Source organism: Danio rerio, chromosome 6, assembly GCF_052040795.2.
Source record: "Danio rerio strain M-AB ecotype USA chromosome 6, GRCz13ab, whole genome shotgun sequence".
Taxonomy (NCBI): domain Eukaryota; kingdom Metazoa; phylum Chordata; class Actinopteri; order Cypriniformes; family Danionidae; genus Danio; species Danio rerio.
The window spans coordinates 30,728,737-30,747,500 of NC_141026.1; the positions used below are offsets into that span (position 1 = coordinate 30,728,737).

The 18,764-nt window shown below is 35.0% G+C and overlaps 1 protein-coding gene across 16 annotated transcripts in view; it reads left to right on the plus strand.

The window, feature by feature from the left end:
• Window positions 1-18,764, plus strand: part of lpp (LIM domain containing preferred translocation partner in lipoma) — a 482,039-nt gene that overhangs the window by 257,244 nt on the left and 206,031 nt on the right. For all 16 annotated transcript variants that reach the window (XR_015492875.1, XM_087256062.1, XM_087256064.1 and 13 more), the window contains 1 exon segment: window positions 17,879-17,985. Coding sequence is in view for 15 of the 16 variants with exons in the window: in XM_087256062.1 (XP_087112188.1) it covers window positions 17,879-17,985 (107 nt within the window). In the remaining variant the exon portion in view is untranslated.

The following is an 18,764-nucleotide window of genomic DNA, read 5'->3' on the forward strand; positions in this document are numbered from 1 at the left end:
TCTCTTTATCTGCCATGTGACCCGCCTGCCTTAAATTACGTAGTGAATTCCGTCCTCTTGGTACAAACCCTCGTCTTCATCCAGCCTACATTCCTCTTTTATTTCCAACCAATGGACTGCACTGCTCTCTGCTGATCTCTTCTGCAGTTTTGGCCTGATGTTTTGGGACTTTTCTGTCTCTTATTACTGTCTTTTGCACTTTGTATATAGTTTTGGTGCCCCATAGTTCTCTACGGGAGCATGTTTTTTGGACCTTCAGATTTACACGATCACTCCTTGCTTGTAAATTCAAACTGCACAACACTGAGGGTTTCTATTTGCTTCTCGAAAGCGAAATTATTCTGATTTACTGCCCTGCTAGTTTTCTTTTAGGATTCACTAGTTCGCTAGGTCTTTTATTATTAAAGATAACACCACTGGGATTGTAGATTGGAGGCCTTGACCTCTTCACTGTACTTTAAAGGAACAATAGTTTAATCCTCCTTTTTATGTCTCTAAATTTTAAAACTCTATTTTTCTCTCCCTCTCAAATTCCTCAGATCTCCGCAAACCAGTATTGTCGGCTCCTCTATGCCTAGAGAAGGACATCTCCAAAAACCGCAAGCCCAGAGTGGCGTTTCCAACCAAATGAGGCCGTAAATCAGTCTGTTGTATATTATAGCTAATTAAGAGCAGGACTAAACCTCAGAGCTGCAGCGGATGCAAGAGAGAATACGCTAGGATAATTACAGATAAAATAATGCTTTTAGGACGTCTCCCCTGCTGAAGAACGTTTTGAAAGCTTCTCCACAAAGATAAACCATTGCAAATGTCACAACGGTAATTATAACACTTTATTGTTATAGGCCTGTGAAGAGCTATAGATTTATGTGACACCAACCCCTTTTGAATTTTTAGTTTTTCTATTTCAGTTTGTTTTTAATTTAGATCCAAAGCAGTGGTGACTAACCTTTATGATTCCAATGTCAATGTTAATATATATATATACATATATATATATATATACATACAGTTGAAGTCAGAATTATTACCTCCCTTTTGATTTTATTTGTTTTTTTTTTAGATATGTCCCAAATTATTTTTAACAGAGCAAGGAAATTTTCACAGTATGTCTGATAATATTTTTTCTTCTGGAGAAAGTCTTATTTGTTTTATTTCGACTGTAATGAAAGCAGTTATAATTTTTTTTAAAACCATTTTTGGGACAAAATTATTAACCCCTTTAAGCTATTTTTTTTTTTCAATAATCTACAGAACAAACCATTGTTATACAATAACTTGCCTAATTACCCTAACTGCCTAGTTCACCTTATTAACCTAGTGAAGCCTTCAAATGTCACTTTAAGCTGTATAGAAGTGTCTTAAAAAAAATTTCAAGTAAAATATTATTTACTGTCATCATGGCAAAGATAAAATAATACCATTATTAGAAATAAGTTTTTATAACTATTTTGCTTAGAAATGTGCTGAAACAATCTTCCCTCCATTAAACAGAAATTGGTGAAAAAAAATAAACAGGGGCACTAATAATTCAGGGGGGCTAATAATTCTGTCTTCAACTGTGTGTGTGTGTGTGTGTGTGTGTGTGTGTGTGTGTGTGTGTGTGTGTGTGTGTGTGTGTGTGTGTGTGTGTGTGTTTGTGTGTGTATATGTGTATATATATATATATATATATATATATATATATATATATATATATATATATATATATATGTATATATATATATATATATATATATATATATATATATATATATATATATATATTAGTGCTGTCAAAATTTGTGCGTTAACGCATGCGATTAATTTGAAATATTTAACGCGTAAAAAAAAGTTAACGCAGTTAAAATTTTCTTTTTCCTGTTGTGGTCGACATGTGTTCATCATGCAAAGAAATATGGATAAGACCAAGGAAGCACTTTTTAAAGGCAATTTTCAGTATAAAACAATTAATGTTGCATTACCAGGCTATTCATCGTTTCCTCCAGAGTTTCATGCAATTTCGAGTGTTTAATTTTTAACGACTTCTATTTCTATTTATTTCGACTTCTGTTTTACTGGAATTTGATACTGCATGGCAAACGGAAAGAAAAACCTCCCCATTTCATGACTCGGTGGTCCTTTAAGTTAATCAAAAATCGCTGCTTACATGGTAAACTCTTAATAAGAGTATTATCTTATTCATAATAAAATTGGAGTATTGGTGTTCATGTAAATGAAGTGCCAGATGAAGTCACAAGCTGTTAAAGACAGGGCATTCCTCTGCCTTTCTGCATGCGCCCTCAAATGTTTTATTAAGTTTGATGTATTTCCCCCTTAAACGCAAGTGTCTGCTTCGCTTTGTTGTGTCAGAATTTTTGTGAAATACAGCCATACTTTAGAACGCTTAGTTTAAGCAATTTTGACAAACGCAATCATGCTTGTTGAATCTGAAGGGAGTCGCTCCGGCTGCCCTGTCCTGCGCGTGTTGTGTGTGTGTGAGTGTGTGTGTGAGTGTGTGTCTCTGTCTGTGCGCACGCGCGCACGCCTACGCCCGTTTCTTAGCAACAAACCTGCCTAAATGCCTAAATGTCGATGTCCGTAGCCACTAAATCAAAAAGTTACGAATTGCCGTGAGATTGCGTTGCACTCTCAGCTCACATCATTCAAAAGAAAAGGTCCACATTGTCTCCTGATAATGTCAACAGACTGGACTGTTTTAGCAACTGTCTGAATGTAAACGAGGACCAAGCAAAATTGTTTCTACTTTATAATTAATGTTCTTAACTCACAGCAATACAACTTTAAAATGAGTGTTGTATTTAATACTTTATTGTTATTATAATTCTACATTTTCCCTATTTGCAATGCACGTATTTTTGCATTTTTTACAGTCCGCTTAGAATCCAACTTGGAAATAATTTTTTTCTTTATTGGCATTGATTGTTTTGAAATTCAAATAGAAATTAACATGCCTGTGTTTTAATTTCTTTATTAAATATGGCTGTCAAGCCATGATCTTGCTGGTTTATTGTGGGTATGTTGTTTGCATGAATAAATCTGTGTTACAAGCTAAACAAAAATTCTAATAAACAAAAATTTTGAATTTAAATAGTTTTTGTCTTGCTTTTACATTAATTTTAGATTTGAATAGCCAAAATTACAAGTTTCAGTCTTGTAAATATGATTAATCGCGATTAATTTTCAAAAAAGTGATTAATTAGTTATTTTTTAATCGATTGACAGCCCTAATATATATATATATATATATATATATATATATATATATATATATATATATATATAGTACCCACATACCCACATACATTGCATAAGGAAAGTATTGTATTCAGTCCCCATTAAATTTTGCACTTTTTCTTATATTGCTAAAATCATTTAAAAGTATTATTTTCCATCATTAATATACGCAGAGCACCCCAATTGGACAGAAAGACACAGAATTGTTGCCTTTTTCAAATTTATTACAAACAAACAAAAAACTGAAATATCACTTAGCCCTTTGCTAAGTATTTAGTGGAAGCACCATTTTGATTTAACAGCCATAAGAGTTTTTTTTGCAGAGGGGAAGATGCAAAGTTTTCCACACTTGGATTTGGGGAACCTCTGTCTTTTCTCATTGGAGATCCTCTCCAGTTCTATCAGGTTGGATGGTAAACATTGGTAGACAGCCATTTTTACAATCTCGGGAGGTACGTATTTTTGCAGTTTTTGTTTTAGCGAATCCGCCAGAGGCCGCTGTGTGCACTTTTTCCATCTCAAAGGCCTCTCACGAGTGCCGTTCGCACCCGCGCTGTTCTCGCATAAACCCACCAGAGGCCACTGTCGACCGTCTAAATGACTGAATGATTGACTGGCAACCGGCCAATCGACTGACCCACCCCCCTCCTTCTCTAAACCCAACCAATTTTACAGATTGAACCCACCCGCCCGCTTACTTCCCTAAACCCAGCCGACGGTTTCCAAAAGCTGTCAAAAAAAAGTAAAGCCCTCATCTGATTTTTACCACGTTCTCACCCTGTTGTTCACTCGTGTGTTTTATTTTTTGGATTCTGTTTTTGTCTTACCTGATATCTGGAACCACTCTTCCCCGGACCTGAACCCGGTCGTTGTGGTCAACTCCTCTCTGAGTCTCAAGTCCACCGACGCTACACGAAGAACTAACTGGACAAACTGTTTGACGCAGGAAAGCCTTTTACATGGAGGTAAACGGTCAGCGGGTAAGCGCCAAAAGGACCGGTGTCATACCGCCACGGAGCGTTCGCTTAAAAAATGAAATGCAGCCATACGTACTCCAGGCTACATAATTTGCGGTCTCCAGAAACGTCTGCGGAACTACATTTTCAGAATGAGCCTGTGTTGCATTTTAGGTCTCTCAAGAGATGCTATATTGGGTTTAAGTCAGGGCTCTGGCTGGGCCATTCAATAACAGTCACAGAGTTGTTTTGAGACCACTCCTTCAGTATTTTAGCTGTGTGCTTAGGGTCATTGTCCTGTTGGAAGGTAAACCTTCGGCCCAGTCTGAGGTCCTGAGTACTCCGGAGAAAGTTTTCATCCAGGATATCGCTGTACTTGGCCACATTCATCTTTTCCTCAATTACAGCCAGTCATCCTGTCCCTGCAGCTGAAAAAAACACCCCCACAGTATGATGCTGCCACCACCATGCTTCACTGTTGGGACTACATTGGACAGGTGATGGTCAGTGCCTAGTTTTCTGCACTCATACCACTTAGAATCAAGGTCAAAAAGTTCTATCTTGGTCTCATTTCTGAGAATCATATTTCTTACCAGTTCTTCAGGTGTTTTCTTTTTAGCAAACTCCATGCAGACTTTTCATGTGTTTCTGCCTTAAAGCCCCATCTTGGTGGAGGGCTGCAGTGACAGCTGACTTTTTACAACTTTCTCCCATCTCCTGACTGCATCTCTGGAGCTCAGCCATGTAAACTTTGGCTTCTTCTTCAACTCTCTCACCAAGGCTCTTCTTCCTTGATAGCTCAGTTTGGCTGCACAGCCAGCTCTAGGAAGGGTTCCAGTCATCTCAAACATTTTCCGTTTAAGGATTATAGAGGCCACTGTGCTCTTAGCAACCTTAAGTGCAATAGATTTTTTGTAACCCTGGCCAGATCTGTACCTTCCCACAATTTTGACTCTAAGCTCATTCTTCAGGCAGTTCCTTTGACCTCATGATTCTCATTTGCTCTGACATGCATTGTGAGCTATAAGGTCTTATATAGACAGGTGTGTGGCTTTCCTAATCAAGTCTAATCAGTATAATCAAACACAGCTGGACTCAAAAGAAGGTGTAGACTCATCTCAAAAATGATCAGAAGAAATAGACGGCACCTGAGTTTTAATATATGAGTGTCACAGTAGGGCTGCACGATTAATCATATTATTTTCACGATAACAATATTTGTGACCCACAATCAATAATTAAATATTGTCGCGATTTCAAAGTATAAAGACCAAGCCGTTATTTTAATTGACAGAGTTTACGGATTGTACCGTATCACAAGCATTATGTGACTGCGTCTAGATTATAAGTGTCTTTTTTTTGTGTTTTTTTTTTCGAGGAATGCAATGTTGATCAGGTAATCTTTGCTCCTGTTTTGTCCAAACTTCCCAAGGTAACACAAAAAACCTCATTAACCACCTTAAAATCCATCACAAAAAGGCTGTCATCAGTGGGTTATTAAGCTCAGGAAAATTCTGCTTTGCATTTTTCTATGCTTTACTAACATCACTAAACCAGACAACATTTGTTTTATTTGTTAACCAAATAATTACGGAGATTCAGCAGTTTTGTTTTTGAAGCCTTTGCCAGTCATGTAGACAAAAGACACTGTATCCAATTGTTTCAATGTAAAAAAAAAAAGGTCATTGTGACCCTGTTCATGCGGGTGTTTAGGTTTTTTTTTCATCAATCTAATGCAACTTTTATTATTTACAAGAAAAAAAAAGTAATTAAAAGTTTCAGATTAATTAAACTCAATTTATAAAGATTATAAATTATTGTTTGCATTAAATAATGAAATAGATAACTATATTCCTTTTTTCCTGATTAGACCATGCACTTTATTCACTTAATAGGTATATATGCTTTTTTTTAAAAACATTCTTTAAACAAATATTTTAGCACATCCAAAGTAATTAAATTACCTGTTTTTGTTTAAAAATTTATGCACAGGATTAAGAATTGGTCGCACAAAAAACAAAAAACAAAAAAAAAACACACACAATCATCCAATACATGCATTGCTCTCATCCCACATTTTTCAAGGATAAATTCACGTCTGAGTGCTGCTTTAAATAGAATAAAATTATTAAAAAACACATTAAAGACTATACACATAAAATAAAACATTCACAAAGGTGTAGCTTATGAAAAACACCCATTATTGCTTTTGGTTTTAAAAGAATCAAGCAGATTTAAAGACAAAGCAGAAGAGAAATGACAGGAATTAATATATTCTTTCGACTCAAATACAAAGGCTAAGATTATGAATGACCGATGTAAAGCCACTTCTCCTGCATGCTTCAACAGCGCGTCTCACTGTTTATGAATGAGGAGGTGGAGAAAATGCGCTGTTTAATTTCATATCAAAGTATTTTCAGTAAATAAAAACGAACACCAAACTGCTTATCACGCTCAAAAAGTTAAACTGAAATATAAAAATTTAAAAAGTCACGCGCAAGATGCACAATGACACAATAACATGCCATTCTTTTAACTCAATGTTTGTGAGGCAAGTGAACCAACCACAGATGCATATTGGTACTTAGTCGCGACACTAACTTATTAGTTTAATACAATACAGTATTTGCACTTAACTTTGCCATCGTTCTTCACCACATGTAGAAACTCTTTTGAGCACATCTTGCGTTCCATCTCTAAACAAATGTTTGGATTATTATTGAAGTGCTCTCAGCGGGGAAGATCCTGGCAGGGTAGCGAGTGAAAAAATGTGCATGCAGAAATTGGACAAGAGGAATCGAAATTTCAATTATATAATAAGTATCCGATTCTTAGTATCTAATCCCCGCCCAGTTTTTTTACAAGTTGTGTTTTTATGTTTGTGGCTGTGAAATTTAATAAGAATATACATATTTATTTTGCCATTGTTAACATTTTGATCAAAATAATCGTGATTTATCATTTTTCTGTTATCTTGCAGCAAAAGGTCTGAATACTTGTGATGTTTCAGTTTTTCTTTTTTTTATTAAATCTGCAAAAATTCAGTCTTTGTTTTTCTGTCAATAATGGGTGCTGTGTGTACATTAATGAGAAGAAAAAAAAAGAGCTTAAATGATTTTCGCAAATGACTGCAATACAAAAAAGAGTGAAAAATTGCGGGGGGTCTGAATACTTTCCGTACCCACTCTATACACACAGTACCTACATATATATGTAGAAAAAAAACATTCTTTGACGCAATGTATTTACTTTCTATTTTAAAACGGGTTGGTAATTTTCTCTTTAATAACAAGTCTTGTGATATTCTTAGAAGTTTGCTGAGGCCCCCTGCTTTGCTCCAACTTAAACACAGTTTATAATTTGTGGATCGTCAACAAGCATTTTTTTTCTTCTTCATTTTATTTGTGGTTTGATTTGTGTAAGTATATTGGTGCAGGGTAGCGAATAGAGCTGTGTGCACACTTTTTAACACTTCCCAGATGATTTTCATGCCAGTGAAAGGACTGAACTGGAGGACCTCGCTGCCAGATGCACACAGCCATTTATTTTGTTTACTGCGGTGTGTTTAAATGCCGGTGCGAAGATGCTTCTGCTTGAACTTCTGCTGTAAATCAAATTCATTGGGGAATTTGGAGCGCAGACAAAAATGTCAATGCATCTAAATATGCACCAAATAAACATGCAACGTGCTTCGCAGATTACAAAAGTGACATTCCATGGAAAGCTCTTCCGGGTTTATGAGTGAAGCTGTCAGTGCGGAGATTTTCATCCCATAAACAGTATGAGAATAGATGGCCCTTTGAAACGATATCTTTGTCAGAAGCTCGTGTGTTAGTATCAATGCCAGATGGACAGAGGTTGAGCGGAGTTCAAACAGAGATTTGTATGTTGCGAAATTAAGTTTCTCTTGTCTACTTTCAGCCTCTAATAACTTCTGTGCATTTACATGAATACAAAGAAGCCTGCTGAATTTGCGGAACGACAAGATTATACTCATCATTATGCTCTATGGATTATATTTATATTGTTACAGCTTTTTTTTTAGTTCTCAGACTTCTCAAAAAAAAAAAAAAAAACAGACATATGAGAGTTTCTTCTGAAAGATTGAAATTGGACTTAAAAAAAGATAAGAGGGGAATTTCTATTTTTTTACTACATTTTTAACCCCCCCACCCACCCCGAAATTGTGCTACTTTCAAAGTTCTCTTTCTACAATATGTTTTTCCCAAAGTTTGATATGTGGATGAAACCACAATAAAAAAAAATAATAGCAATAATTTTAGTACAAAAATCATCTGCGGTCAAAAGCAGGGACCTCAAAATGTTGGACATTGTAGGCTGTTTTCTCATTTTTATCTCCACTGTACAATAATGATTTTAATGACCCTACTTTTTGGCTTAAAGCCTCAATAAATGAGGAAAATTTAGCTACTGGGACGTATTTTGCTCTCTCCAGAAATCTATATGGGGTACGTAATCAGAATATTCATGTCACATTTCATGAATGTGAAAGAGATTTTAATCATGCTTATGACAACTGTCATAAAGTGTCATTCACTCGGTCATAAAGTGTCGTTCACTCGGTTAGCTCTTTCTAAATGCAAAGGAGACATTGTTTGAGATGTCTTTGTTTTGACAACTTGACATTACCAAATACATCATAACTTGTCTGTGTCTTTATAATGACAACTTGATTATTATCAAAACAATGAAAGATGTCGTAAATCTGTAATAAACATGATAATCAAGAGGCAATTAAGATTGTCATACATTTTATAACATTTTCATTTATATTCTTTTCTTGACCTCATCTATAGTGGTACCAATTTAGTTTGTCATTAAAAATCATTAAATATTTAAGATTATTTGATATAGTGTAACATTTTGATGAAAAATTCAGCTTCTTCTACTGTATTTGTTTGTCAAGTCATAACAAAGACTTCTTGAACAGATAGTTCACCCCAAACTAAAAGTCTATCACTATTTACAAAGCCTCAGTCTATTTTAATATTTTCATTAATTTATTTTTTCAGCTTAGTCCCTTATTTATAAGTGGTCACCACAGAGGAATGAATTGCCAACTAATCCAGCATTTATGCCCTTTCAGCCACAACCCAGTATTGGGAAACACCCATACATTTAATGACCAAAAAAGTAGTCAAAAGAAGTGCTGTGACTACAGTATTTCCATATATTAATATTTCATTGTTTCTTTCTTTTATTCAATTAGCAGCCATTCTCCTGCCCGTCCCTCAATAAGTTATAGTGTTATAAGATAATAAGATAAAGTATCTTCTATTACAAATAAAACAATTGAAACATCGAGCACACCCAAATATTTCACATTTCTCAATGCTTACAGTATAAATGCTTACAAAGTATCTGTCAATACAATATTAGTACATTGACAAAGACAACAAATTGCATGTTTTACTAGTCCATGCATCACTTTTTTGGGATGAAATTAACTACTGTAATTGTAAATGTTTTTTTTTTTTTTTTTAGAAAAGAAGAACATATTTACTGTGCATAAACAAAATAATATTGTACATACTTTGCCATGTGCCACTCTTTTTTAGAACAGGGATTAAAAATATGATGCAAGCCTTTTTTATATAAAGTGAGCATTTACTGTGAACGCAAACACATACATCTGCATGAGCACATGACTGGATTGAAATAAAAACCTCTTTTTATGGGTCACATCTGAGAAATGCACACATAATCGTCCCGTTACAGGAAGTGTATTTCATCTGTGCTCTTATGCTCCACTGGTTTCATCTACAGCCTGTTTTTTTTCTCTCTTTCTTTCCTTTTTTTTTAAACCCAACCCTTAACAACATTCATGTTCCTGATTACCAATTATACCTCTCATGGTCCTTTCAAATAACTTTAATTACTTATTAGAATTCGGCTCTCACAAAGCCGGTACTTGAGTGTAATTGCTCAATAAAGAGTTGAGTGGAAATGTGTGGTAATAAGTAGGTGTTCCTGCTGCTTGTCTCATTAGCGAGTAAGCACTGCCTTCGCTTCCCGCTCTGCATAAATGGAGCCTCTCTCATTCATGGCACAGGGGCCCCCTGGTCTCTTCGTAGCCCCACAGCGTCCAGATAACACGTCCCAAACTCGCTGACCTCACACCGCAAACACTTCGTATGTAAAATGTCAGTACTTGTTTTTGTAAGACTGTCACGTGGCAGAGACCAACTTAGCATTAGCTGTGAGCGACTGAAACCTCAGAGTTGTCAGGCATACAAGTTGTCTGTTGTATTGCTTAACATGATTGTGGTTTGCTGTGAAGAGAATAATAACTGTTCAAAAACGTGGGCCACTATCTGCAAACCTCACAAATATGCGTTGTTGTCTCATCCCATGGATTGATTAATTGATTGATTGATGACCTTTGTTATGAAACAACCACATACTGGCAGCTATAGAGGGCAGTGGAATCAAGATTTGGAACTTGAACATGGGTCATCAGCTGCAAAGTTGTAATATATGTAGCACTCTTGGTGTCAGGGTTAACATTTTAACCTTATTTTCAGTAAAATGGGGATAAACCCAGCTGTTGAGTTACATTTTTTGGTAACACTTGTAGTGGTGTTTATAAGACAAGACATTACACATTTCTTGAATATAAATTAAATTTTATTCATGCTTATGACAACGGTCGTAAAGTGTCATTCACTCTGTTAGCTCATTCTAAATGCAAAGGTGACATTGTTAGAGTTGTCTTTGTAGTGACGACTTGACATTACAAAACACATCATAACTTGTCTGTGTCTTTGTCATACAACTTGATATTATTAAGATAGCATCAGCTGTCATAAATCTGTAATAAACATGATTGTCTGGAGGCAAATATTACTATCTTTCATTTTATAACATCTTGACTTCAACTATAGTGTTACAAATTGAATCTGTCATTAAAGATTGCAATTACAAATTCAGCTTCTTCCACTGTATTTGTTTGTCAAATCACATCAAATACTTTTAGAACAGAAAAAAAGAGAAAAAAAAAGAGAAATAACCCTGTAACCATTGACATCCATAGTAGAAAAAAACAACTACAGTACCATGGAATTCAGTAGTTCTCCAGCTTTCTTCAAATTATCTTCTTTTGTTTTCTGCCGAAGAAAGAAACTCAGACGGAATGGGAACAAGTGAATAGTGACTAAATGATGACCGAATTTTTTAAGTTTTGGGTGAATTATAACTTTAATACCAGTTAAGAATTTATAAATTCTTCATATTTATGTGTTATGTTATGATTATAAAAGTATAATGACAGACTTATGAACACCCTTTTAACTAAAGTGTAATTTTATTTATTTATTTATTTATTTATTTATTTATTTATTTATTTATTTATTTCCCCAAACACTTATAGACAAACAAGTTTGTCCTTTCAGTGACCCTACTTTGGTTTAAAACAATTCTTTTTAAACATTCTTTAGAGCAGTGGTTTCCAACTCCAGTCCTGGGGACCCCCCGCTATGCACATTTGTATGTCTTTTTTATTTGACACAGAAGGATCAATTGATGGAACTCTCTGCTAATGAGCTGATGATCTGAATCAGGTGTGTTAAGGATGAAATGTGCAGGGCAGGGGGTCCCCAAGACTGGAGTTCAGAAGCACTGCTTTAATCTTCATGTGCACTGAGAGGTTTATCATTCACACTTATTGCCAGCATTTTTCAAGATGTTTTTTGATGTTCATGCCTGAGCAATCTGGTGATGAGCCGAATGAATGATCAAAATGACTCCATGACGTTAGATGACACTGAACACCAAAATACCCTGGTACACAAGATGGTGCTATGAAACTTTATGCTTTGACATTCACTTGTTGTATATAAAGGCTGGTTTATACTTCTTCATCAAGTGCATGCAGATGGTCTGACACAGGTTTTGCACACCGTGGCTGTCGCTGACGCGCACCTCAAAAAATTTAACTACACATCACACTAATGCTCCGTGGGTCACATCGATCAATCAACGCAGAAGTATAGTTTAGTCTTAAAAAGTTGTCACCCTCACATTTTATCCTTGTGTATTTATCGCAAAGATTATACTTATATTTAATCCCTTATACTGTAATTACACTTATATTTAACCTTCTCCACTACAACACACAAACACCTTATGGGAACACAAACTTTTGTGTGAAAAAGTTACAATTTGTCAATTAAAATTAAGTGAAATGAAACTCATTATCTATTCAATCTTCTGTTTGATCAGCAATTTATGTGCTTGGTTAGAACACTTTGTGCTTGAGTTCCAATCAAGTCATGTTTTAATGTAACGTTAGAAGCGTATGGCATGTAGGCAAAAGTGCCAATCACATTGGTAGGCCTGCTTTAATGTGATGTAAAACAAAGAACAAACAAACAAAAAACACCCAAGTTGTATTTTTTTAAGGACACTTTCATGCCTGCTGTTTTGATTGTGAATTTGCACACTCACATTTGCACCCTTTGTTTAGTCAGGAGGTGTTAAGCGTTGGCAATAATCATGCTCAGTAATCGTTCCTGTGTGCACGGGCCTTTGGTTCAGAGGTGTCAAACTCATTTTGACTGAGGGCCACTTCAGCATTATGGCTGCCCTCAAATGGCCAGTAAAAACTGTAATACTGTATAAATGTTACTTGTTCTTAAGATATTGTTAAATGACTGTCACTTTATTTCATTATAATATTGAAGTAACAGATAAATCCATGTATTTGCATAAATGTAAAGTAGAGTAAAACATCAATCCTTTTATGCAGTTAAGAAACTCACATTACTCCAACAAAGTAAATAACAAAGACAAATATCCTCAAGTCATTGCCTTTATCCAAAACGCTGTCACGTTTGAGAGGAGCAGAACTATGGAAACAAAGAATAATTATGAACTGGGTTGCAAAACAAAGATGCATTATGGTAGATGTACACTAACTAACTGAAGTCTTGTCGCCTGTCCAAGTTTTAGGCACAACACATGATAACTTCTCATTGATCATTTGGTATCAGAGTTGGCTCATATATAAGGCAAAGATCTCTAGATTATGCTGATTTTACCAAAATAAAATATGATCATAAAATGATTTTTAATTATTTAATTAAGACAGTAAGGTCTGACTGCTTAGACAAAAGTATTGTGACTTAACAGAAATAAGGTACAGTATAACATAAAGTCATGGTGCAGTGGGAAAAAAAATATATATATATATATTGTGTGTGACTTCCATGAGCTTGGACGACCACATCCAAACATCTTTGCAATGACTCCAAAAATGTATTATTAAAGTCATCTGGAATGGCAAAGAAAGCGTTCTTGCAGGACTCTGGAAGTTCATCAAGATTCTTTGGATTCATCTTCACTCCCTCTTTCTTCATCTTACCTCATGCTCAATAATGTTCATGTCTGGTGAGTGGGCTGGCCATTCCTGGAGCGCTTTGACCTTCTTTGCTTTCAGGAATTTTTATGTGGAGGCTGAAGTATTAGAAGGAGCGCTATCCTGCTGAAGAATTGGCCCTCTCCTTGGGTTTGTAATGTAATGGACAGCACATATTTTATTATTTGTTGCTCTTATAAGTGGGATCGACAAGACTTTTGTCAGGTAGTGTAGTTCATAGTCAACCTGCAATGCTTGGTTCACACCAAAAGCAAAGCACATGTCACTTGCTCTACATTACACGCAAGATGCATTTTGCCTTGTAGAAATTTTCAATTTGAGTTAAGTTGAATATCTTGAACTTGAAGTCTACAGGTTTGCAGCAAATGCCTTCCTAATTCTAAATCACTCTCACTGCCCAGGTTAAATGTACTATGTAATCTAGTCGCATGAATACATACATTTGCATTTGGTGTGAATTGTATGCTCTTTGGCTGCAGGTCTTGAGTTTGACATTTGCTTTAGAGTGTAATTTGCCATACAGTTAGAGCCTACATGACAGATGGCTTCCTAATGATTTTGATGTACTTCAAGTGAAAATGAAGAACAAAATGGTGCAATGCCATCATTTAGAAATGGCCTGCAAGAGCAGTCATTCTGGAAAAGATTGCTTCAGCTGGTAAACACTTCCAAATTATCATTATAGAGGTCTGGATTCTCGCTCTCTCTGTCACATTTCTTTTGGAGCAGGATTAACTTTCTGAATAAAAGACTGAAGCAATTGGTTACTCTGGTAAAGAGTCTGACAATAATCACAACAACCTTAATAGTTGGATTTGATGTATTGATGTTGCATGAATGTTTTAAATAGATTTTAAAAATGTTTGATTTTATTTATGATATTATTTATGTTTCTTTATAATCTATAATATAATCTTGAGTGTCACAGAATACCTCAGAAATCTTTCTGTTATGTTGATTTGGATGTTAAAAAAGGTTTTGGATGTAATAAAAAATATTTAATCTAATATCTAATATTTTCCAAAGTCCATAACAGCTGTTTTACATGACACTGCTTTATATCCTGGCAAATTAGTGTCTAAATGTATTGTTTTTTATGACATTTGTTAATTTGTTTTTGTTTTCATACAATCTTTAAGAGTTATAGGTTAAAGACTTTTTATCCCCAAAAATCTTAAATGACTCAAATTTTGCAAATATTAATATTTGTTTGCCACCAATTTGTCAAAAAGTAGAACAGTTAAGTCTCTTCCTAAGACAATATAATAGCTGCTCTTCTGTCTTTGTGCATTTTCTTTGTCATTTTAGTTCAAAAGCGAGTTAACTTCCTCTTTCAGTGTGCTGTGTAGCTTGAGGCTCTGCAGGAGTGCTACTGCCCCACACCTCCCTCTCTTGGTCTCTTTTGCCCTGTTCTTCTAAACCTCCTCAATAAATCATGCCATCTTTAAAACATTTACATCTCTCATGTTGCCCTGAATCGAGAAATCCAGACATCATTGGATGTCAGAGAGACATAAGATATTAAGGAACTTAAGATATTAATTTTGTGTCAACTTGCAACTTACAAGTGACTTTAGGATGTAAGCTAGACTAGGAAAAAAGCACGGATATCACAGAAGGAGGGGAAAGGAGGTTGATGGATGCTTTCCCTTTTTTCTTTTTTTCTCTTTCTTTTTTTTCATTTTGCCTATGAGTTTTCACAGGGGTCACAAGGTTATTACATAAACGGTTCGCATAAAGTGCTCTTGTGCCTTTGGGGAATGTTTGATGCCATGTTCACAGCAGTTTTACATTGTATAAAAACTGGCCATTTCTTTCTGACATGCTATGTCTTGCCTTCACATTTGATGATTTTATACTATAGTTAATTAATTTGTCCAGTAGGCTTTGAAAATAAAGCAGCATTTCTGACATCAATTTGATCCAAGAGAGAAAAAAATAGAAACTAGAGCAAGATAAAAAAAAAACAAATCTAATAAAAACAAGATTAAACAAGAAACTCTTTCAAAACTAATGATGCCGTACATTCCTATTTCCTCCCTTAAAAGGCTGTAATTTGGAAAGCTCATGTCTGCATTGGTACTTAGCTGGTCAGATGATTCAGTCCTAAATTGGACGCCGAGCTCAGCCAAATCAGAATATAATTTAGCGAGCAGATCGTGATCTTGCCTGAAACATGCAGTGGAACCCAATCCTTGGATTAGCTGTGGACTTTACAACTCTGCGATTGGCTTGTTGCCACACACTTGGCTGGACAAATGTCCCATCTCACTTGTTTTGAGCACAGTACATAGATTTTCAATCTGTACAAACACCTGCTTACTACAGCTTAGACCATCTTAGTTAACCAAATGTTTGTTGTTAAATGTATTAATGGATCAGGGGAATATGGTAGTTGTGTATAAGCCTGTCTTCCTTTTAGCTACTTCAGAAACATATTTTGAGTGCTTAAAAAGAACAACTTTTGACATGAACTGTGGAATACAGTGCTAAGCATATAAGCACACCCCTCCCAGATCTATTTTTTAAATTCATATTTTAATAGAGGCTATACAATATTAGATTTGTGCATACACATTAGATTAGTCAGTACTGAAGCCAAATTTGAAGCTTATCTAACAAAATAACTTATGATAACAGTCCAAAAACGAGTATACCCACATTTATATACTGTATTAAATATTTTTTGTTTGTTTATAATTTTGTTGGTTGGATTTTTATTTTTGCAATGTTTTGCTTGAATTGAATTTTATTATCTTTTAATTTCTAAATATGTTTTGTGACTAAAATATTATTTTAATAAATATTTCTGTTCAATAAATTTTTAAATGCCTTAAAATACATTGCATAAATTTACTGAGAAATTGATAAAAATATAAAGAAAAAGGACTTATTCTTTGCCATAAAAGTGACTTCACAGAACATACACACAGAAACCTGATAAAAATGCTCTTTTTAGAGGAAAAATTCTGATGACAATTTAAGGTTTTTGCATCTAAACTCTTCATATATATAGAGACATTTGCAAAAAAATTATTGCGGAATCATTGAATTTGTATTTTTTTTTAATCATTGATGAAGGATTTTGGGAGAAAGTTTTATTTTTTTTCTTTGGCTCGATTAATATATATATATATATATAATGATTTATATAGCAGTGGCGCAGTAGGTAGTGCTGTCGCCTGACAGCAAGAAGGTCACTGGGTCACTGGTTCGAGCCTCAGCTCAGTTGGCGTTTCTGTGTGTAGTTTGCATTTTCTCCCTGCATTCGCGTGGGTTTTCTCCGGGTGCTCCGGTTTCCCCCACAGTCCAAAGACACGCGGTACAGGTGAATTGAGTAGGCTAAATTGTCCATAGTGTGTGAATGTGTGTGTGGATGTTTCCCAGAGATGGGTTGCGGCTGGAAGGGCATCCGCTGCGTAAAAACTTGCTGGACAAGTTGGTGGTTCATTCCACTGTGGCGACCCCGGATTAATAAAGGGACTAAGCTGACAAGAAAATGAATGAATGAATGAATAAAACTAAAAAATGTTCATCCAATTAAATTGAGTCGGACCGACATCTCTGATAAGTAGCTCAATCTGTCAGCAAATGCAGATTTGAACAACTGTGCAGCCTTTTGTACGCAGCTCTGTGACCGCCACGCATTCACGAGAGAGAGCACACACGCGATCGTTAAAAACCTGCTGAGTCAAATCTTTTTAAAAACCTGAATCATTATTGGAGTTATTGATCTATATATTGAGCTATATATTTCTTTGATAGTCTACAGAACAAACCATCGTTATACAATAACTTGCCTAATTACCCTAACCTGCCTAGTTAACCTTATTAACCTAGTTAAGCCTTTAAATGTCACTTTAAGCTGGATATCTTGAAAAAAGTCTTGTCAAATTTTATTTACTTTCGTCATGGAAAAAATAAAATAAATCAGTTAATAGAAACAAGTTATATAAACTATTATGTTTTTAAATGTGTTGAAAAAAATCTTATCTTCGTAAACAGAAATTGGGGGAAAAATAAACAGAGGGGCTAATAATTCAGGGGGGGCTAATAATTCTGACTTCAACTGTACATATGAAAAATATTAGATCTAGCAAGTTTTATTCACTGTTCTTTCTAACATAAGGTGTATCAGACATAACATAAGGTGTATTGATGTCAGTTTGATCTGTCAGATTTGATATAAGTTTTCCACCCACTCTGACCTGCTGAGTATTGACTTATCCCAGAGGAAGAGAGTTTATCACATTGACTGATGTATTTTTATTTTTGTATTATTTAACAGGTGACTATCCTCCACCTCCTCCACCTGTGGTTGACCCCAGTGGGCTGCCCTCCCCTTCCAGCTTCCCACCTCCTCCACCCATGGATGAGACTTCTCTTGGCTTTCAGGTGAGATTTGATAACCAGGGCATCAATCATTGTGTACAGTACATCCAAAATAGCAAGTGACCTACAATGGGGTTCAAAAGTCCACTGCCAAATGTTTTTTTATTATAATTAAATAAAGTATATTATTTTTCCAGAATTAATGGAAATTTGCATTTAAAATACTTTCTCTGTAACAGTATTTAGTATTTGATATGTGTTTAATGGTCTTAATTTGGAATGCCCCTCTTTTTGCTTTAATTACATCATGCACTTGAGCTGGCATGAACTGCACAAGCTTTTGAAAAAACAAACATGATTTGTTAGCGTTCCAAATCATCTGCTTCAGTAGAAGCAAACAAATATGACCTTTTGTACAAAGTTGCTTGTTTCATTAGTGACCTGAAATAGCACAGAATATTCAGTGTATTGTTTTTTGTTGCATACTCCAAGAAACCACACACTATGTTTGCACTTTACTTGTATTCAAAGTAATCCTAGATAAAATCGTGGTGAATTTTGCTTAAATCAAGTTAATAGTACTAATACTGAAATATCCAACATGTTAGATTTGACATTATAGCTTTCTATAGTCTAAGCGTTTGTGTGTGGGTTTTGTTTTAATTTGTATGCTGTGTCTTGATTTATTTAGGGTTTGTTAGTATAGTTTATTTTTCAGTAGTTTTATCAAATTTATTTGTTTATTTATTTATTTATTTATTTATTTATTTATTTATTTATTTATTTATTTATTTATTTAAATTGTTGATTTTTTTTTTTTTTTTTTGGGGGGGGGCCCTAAT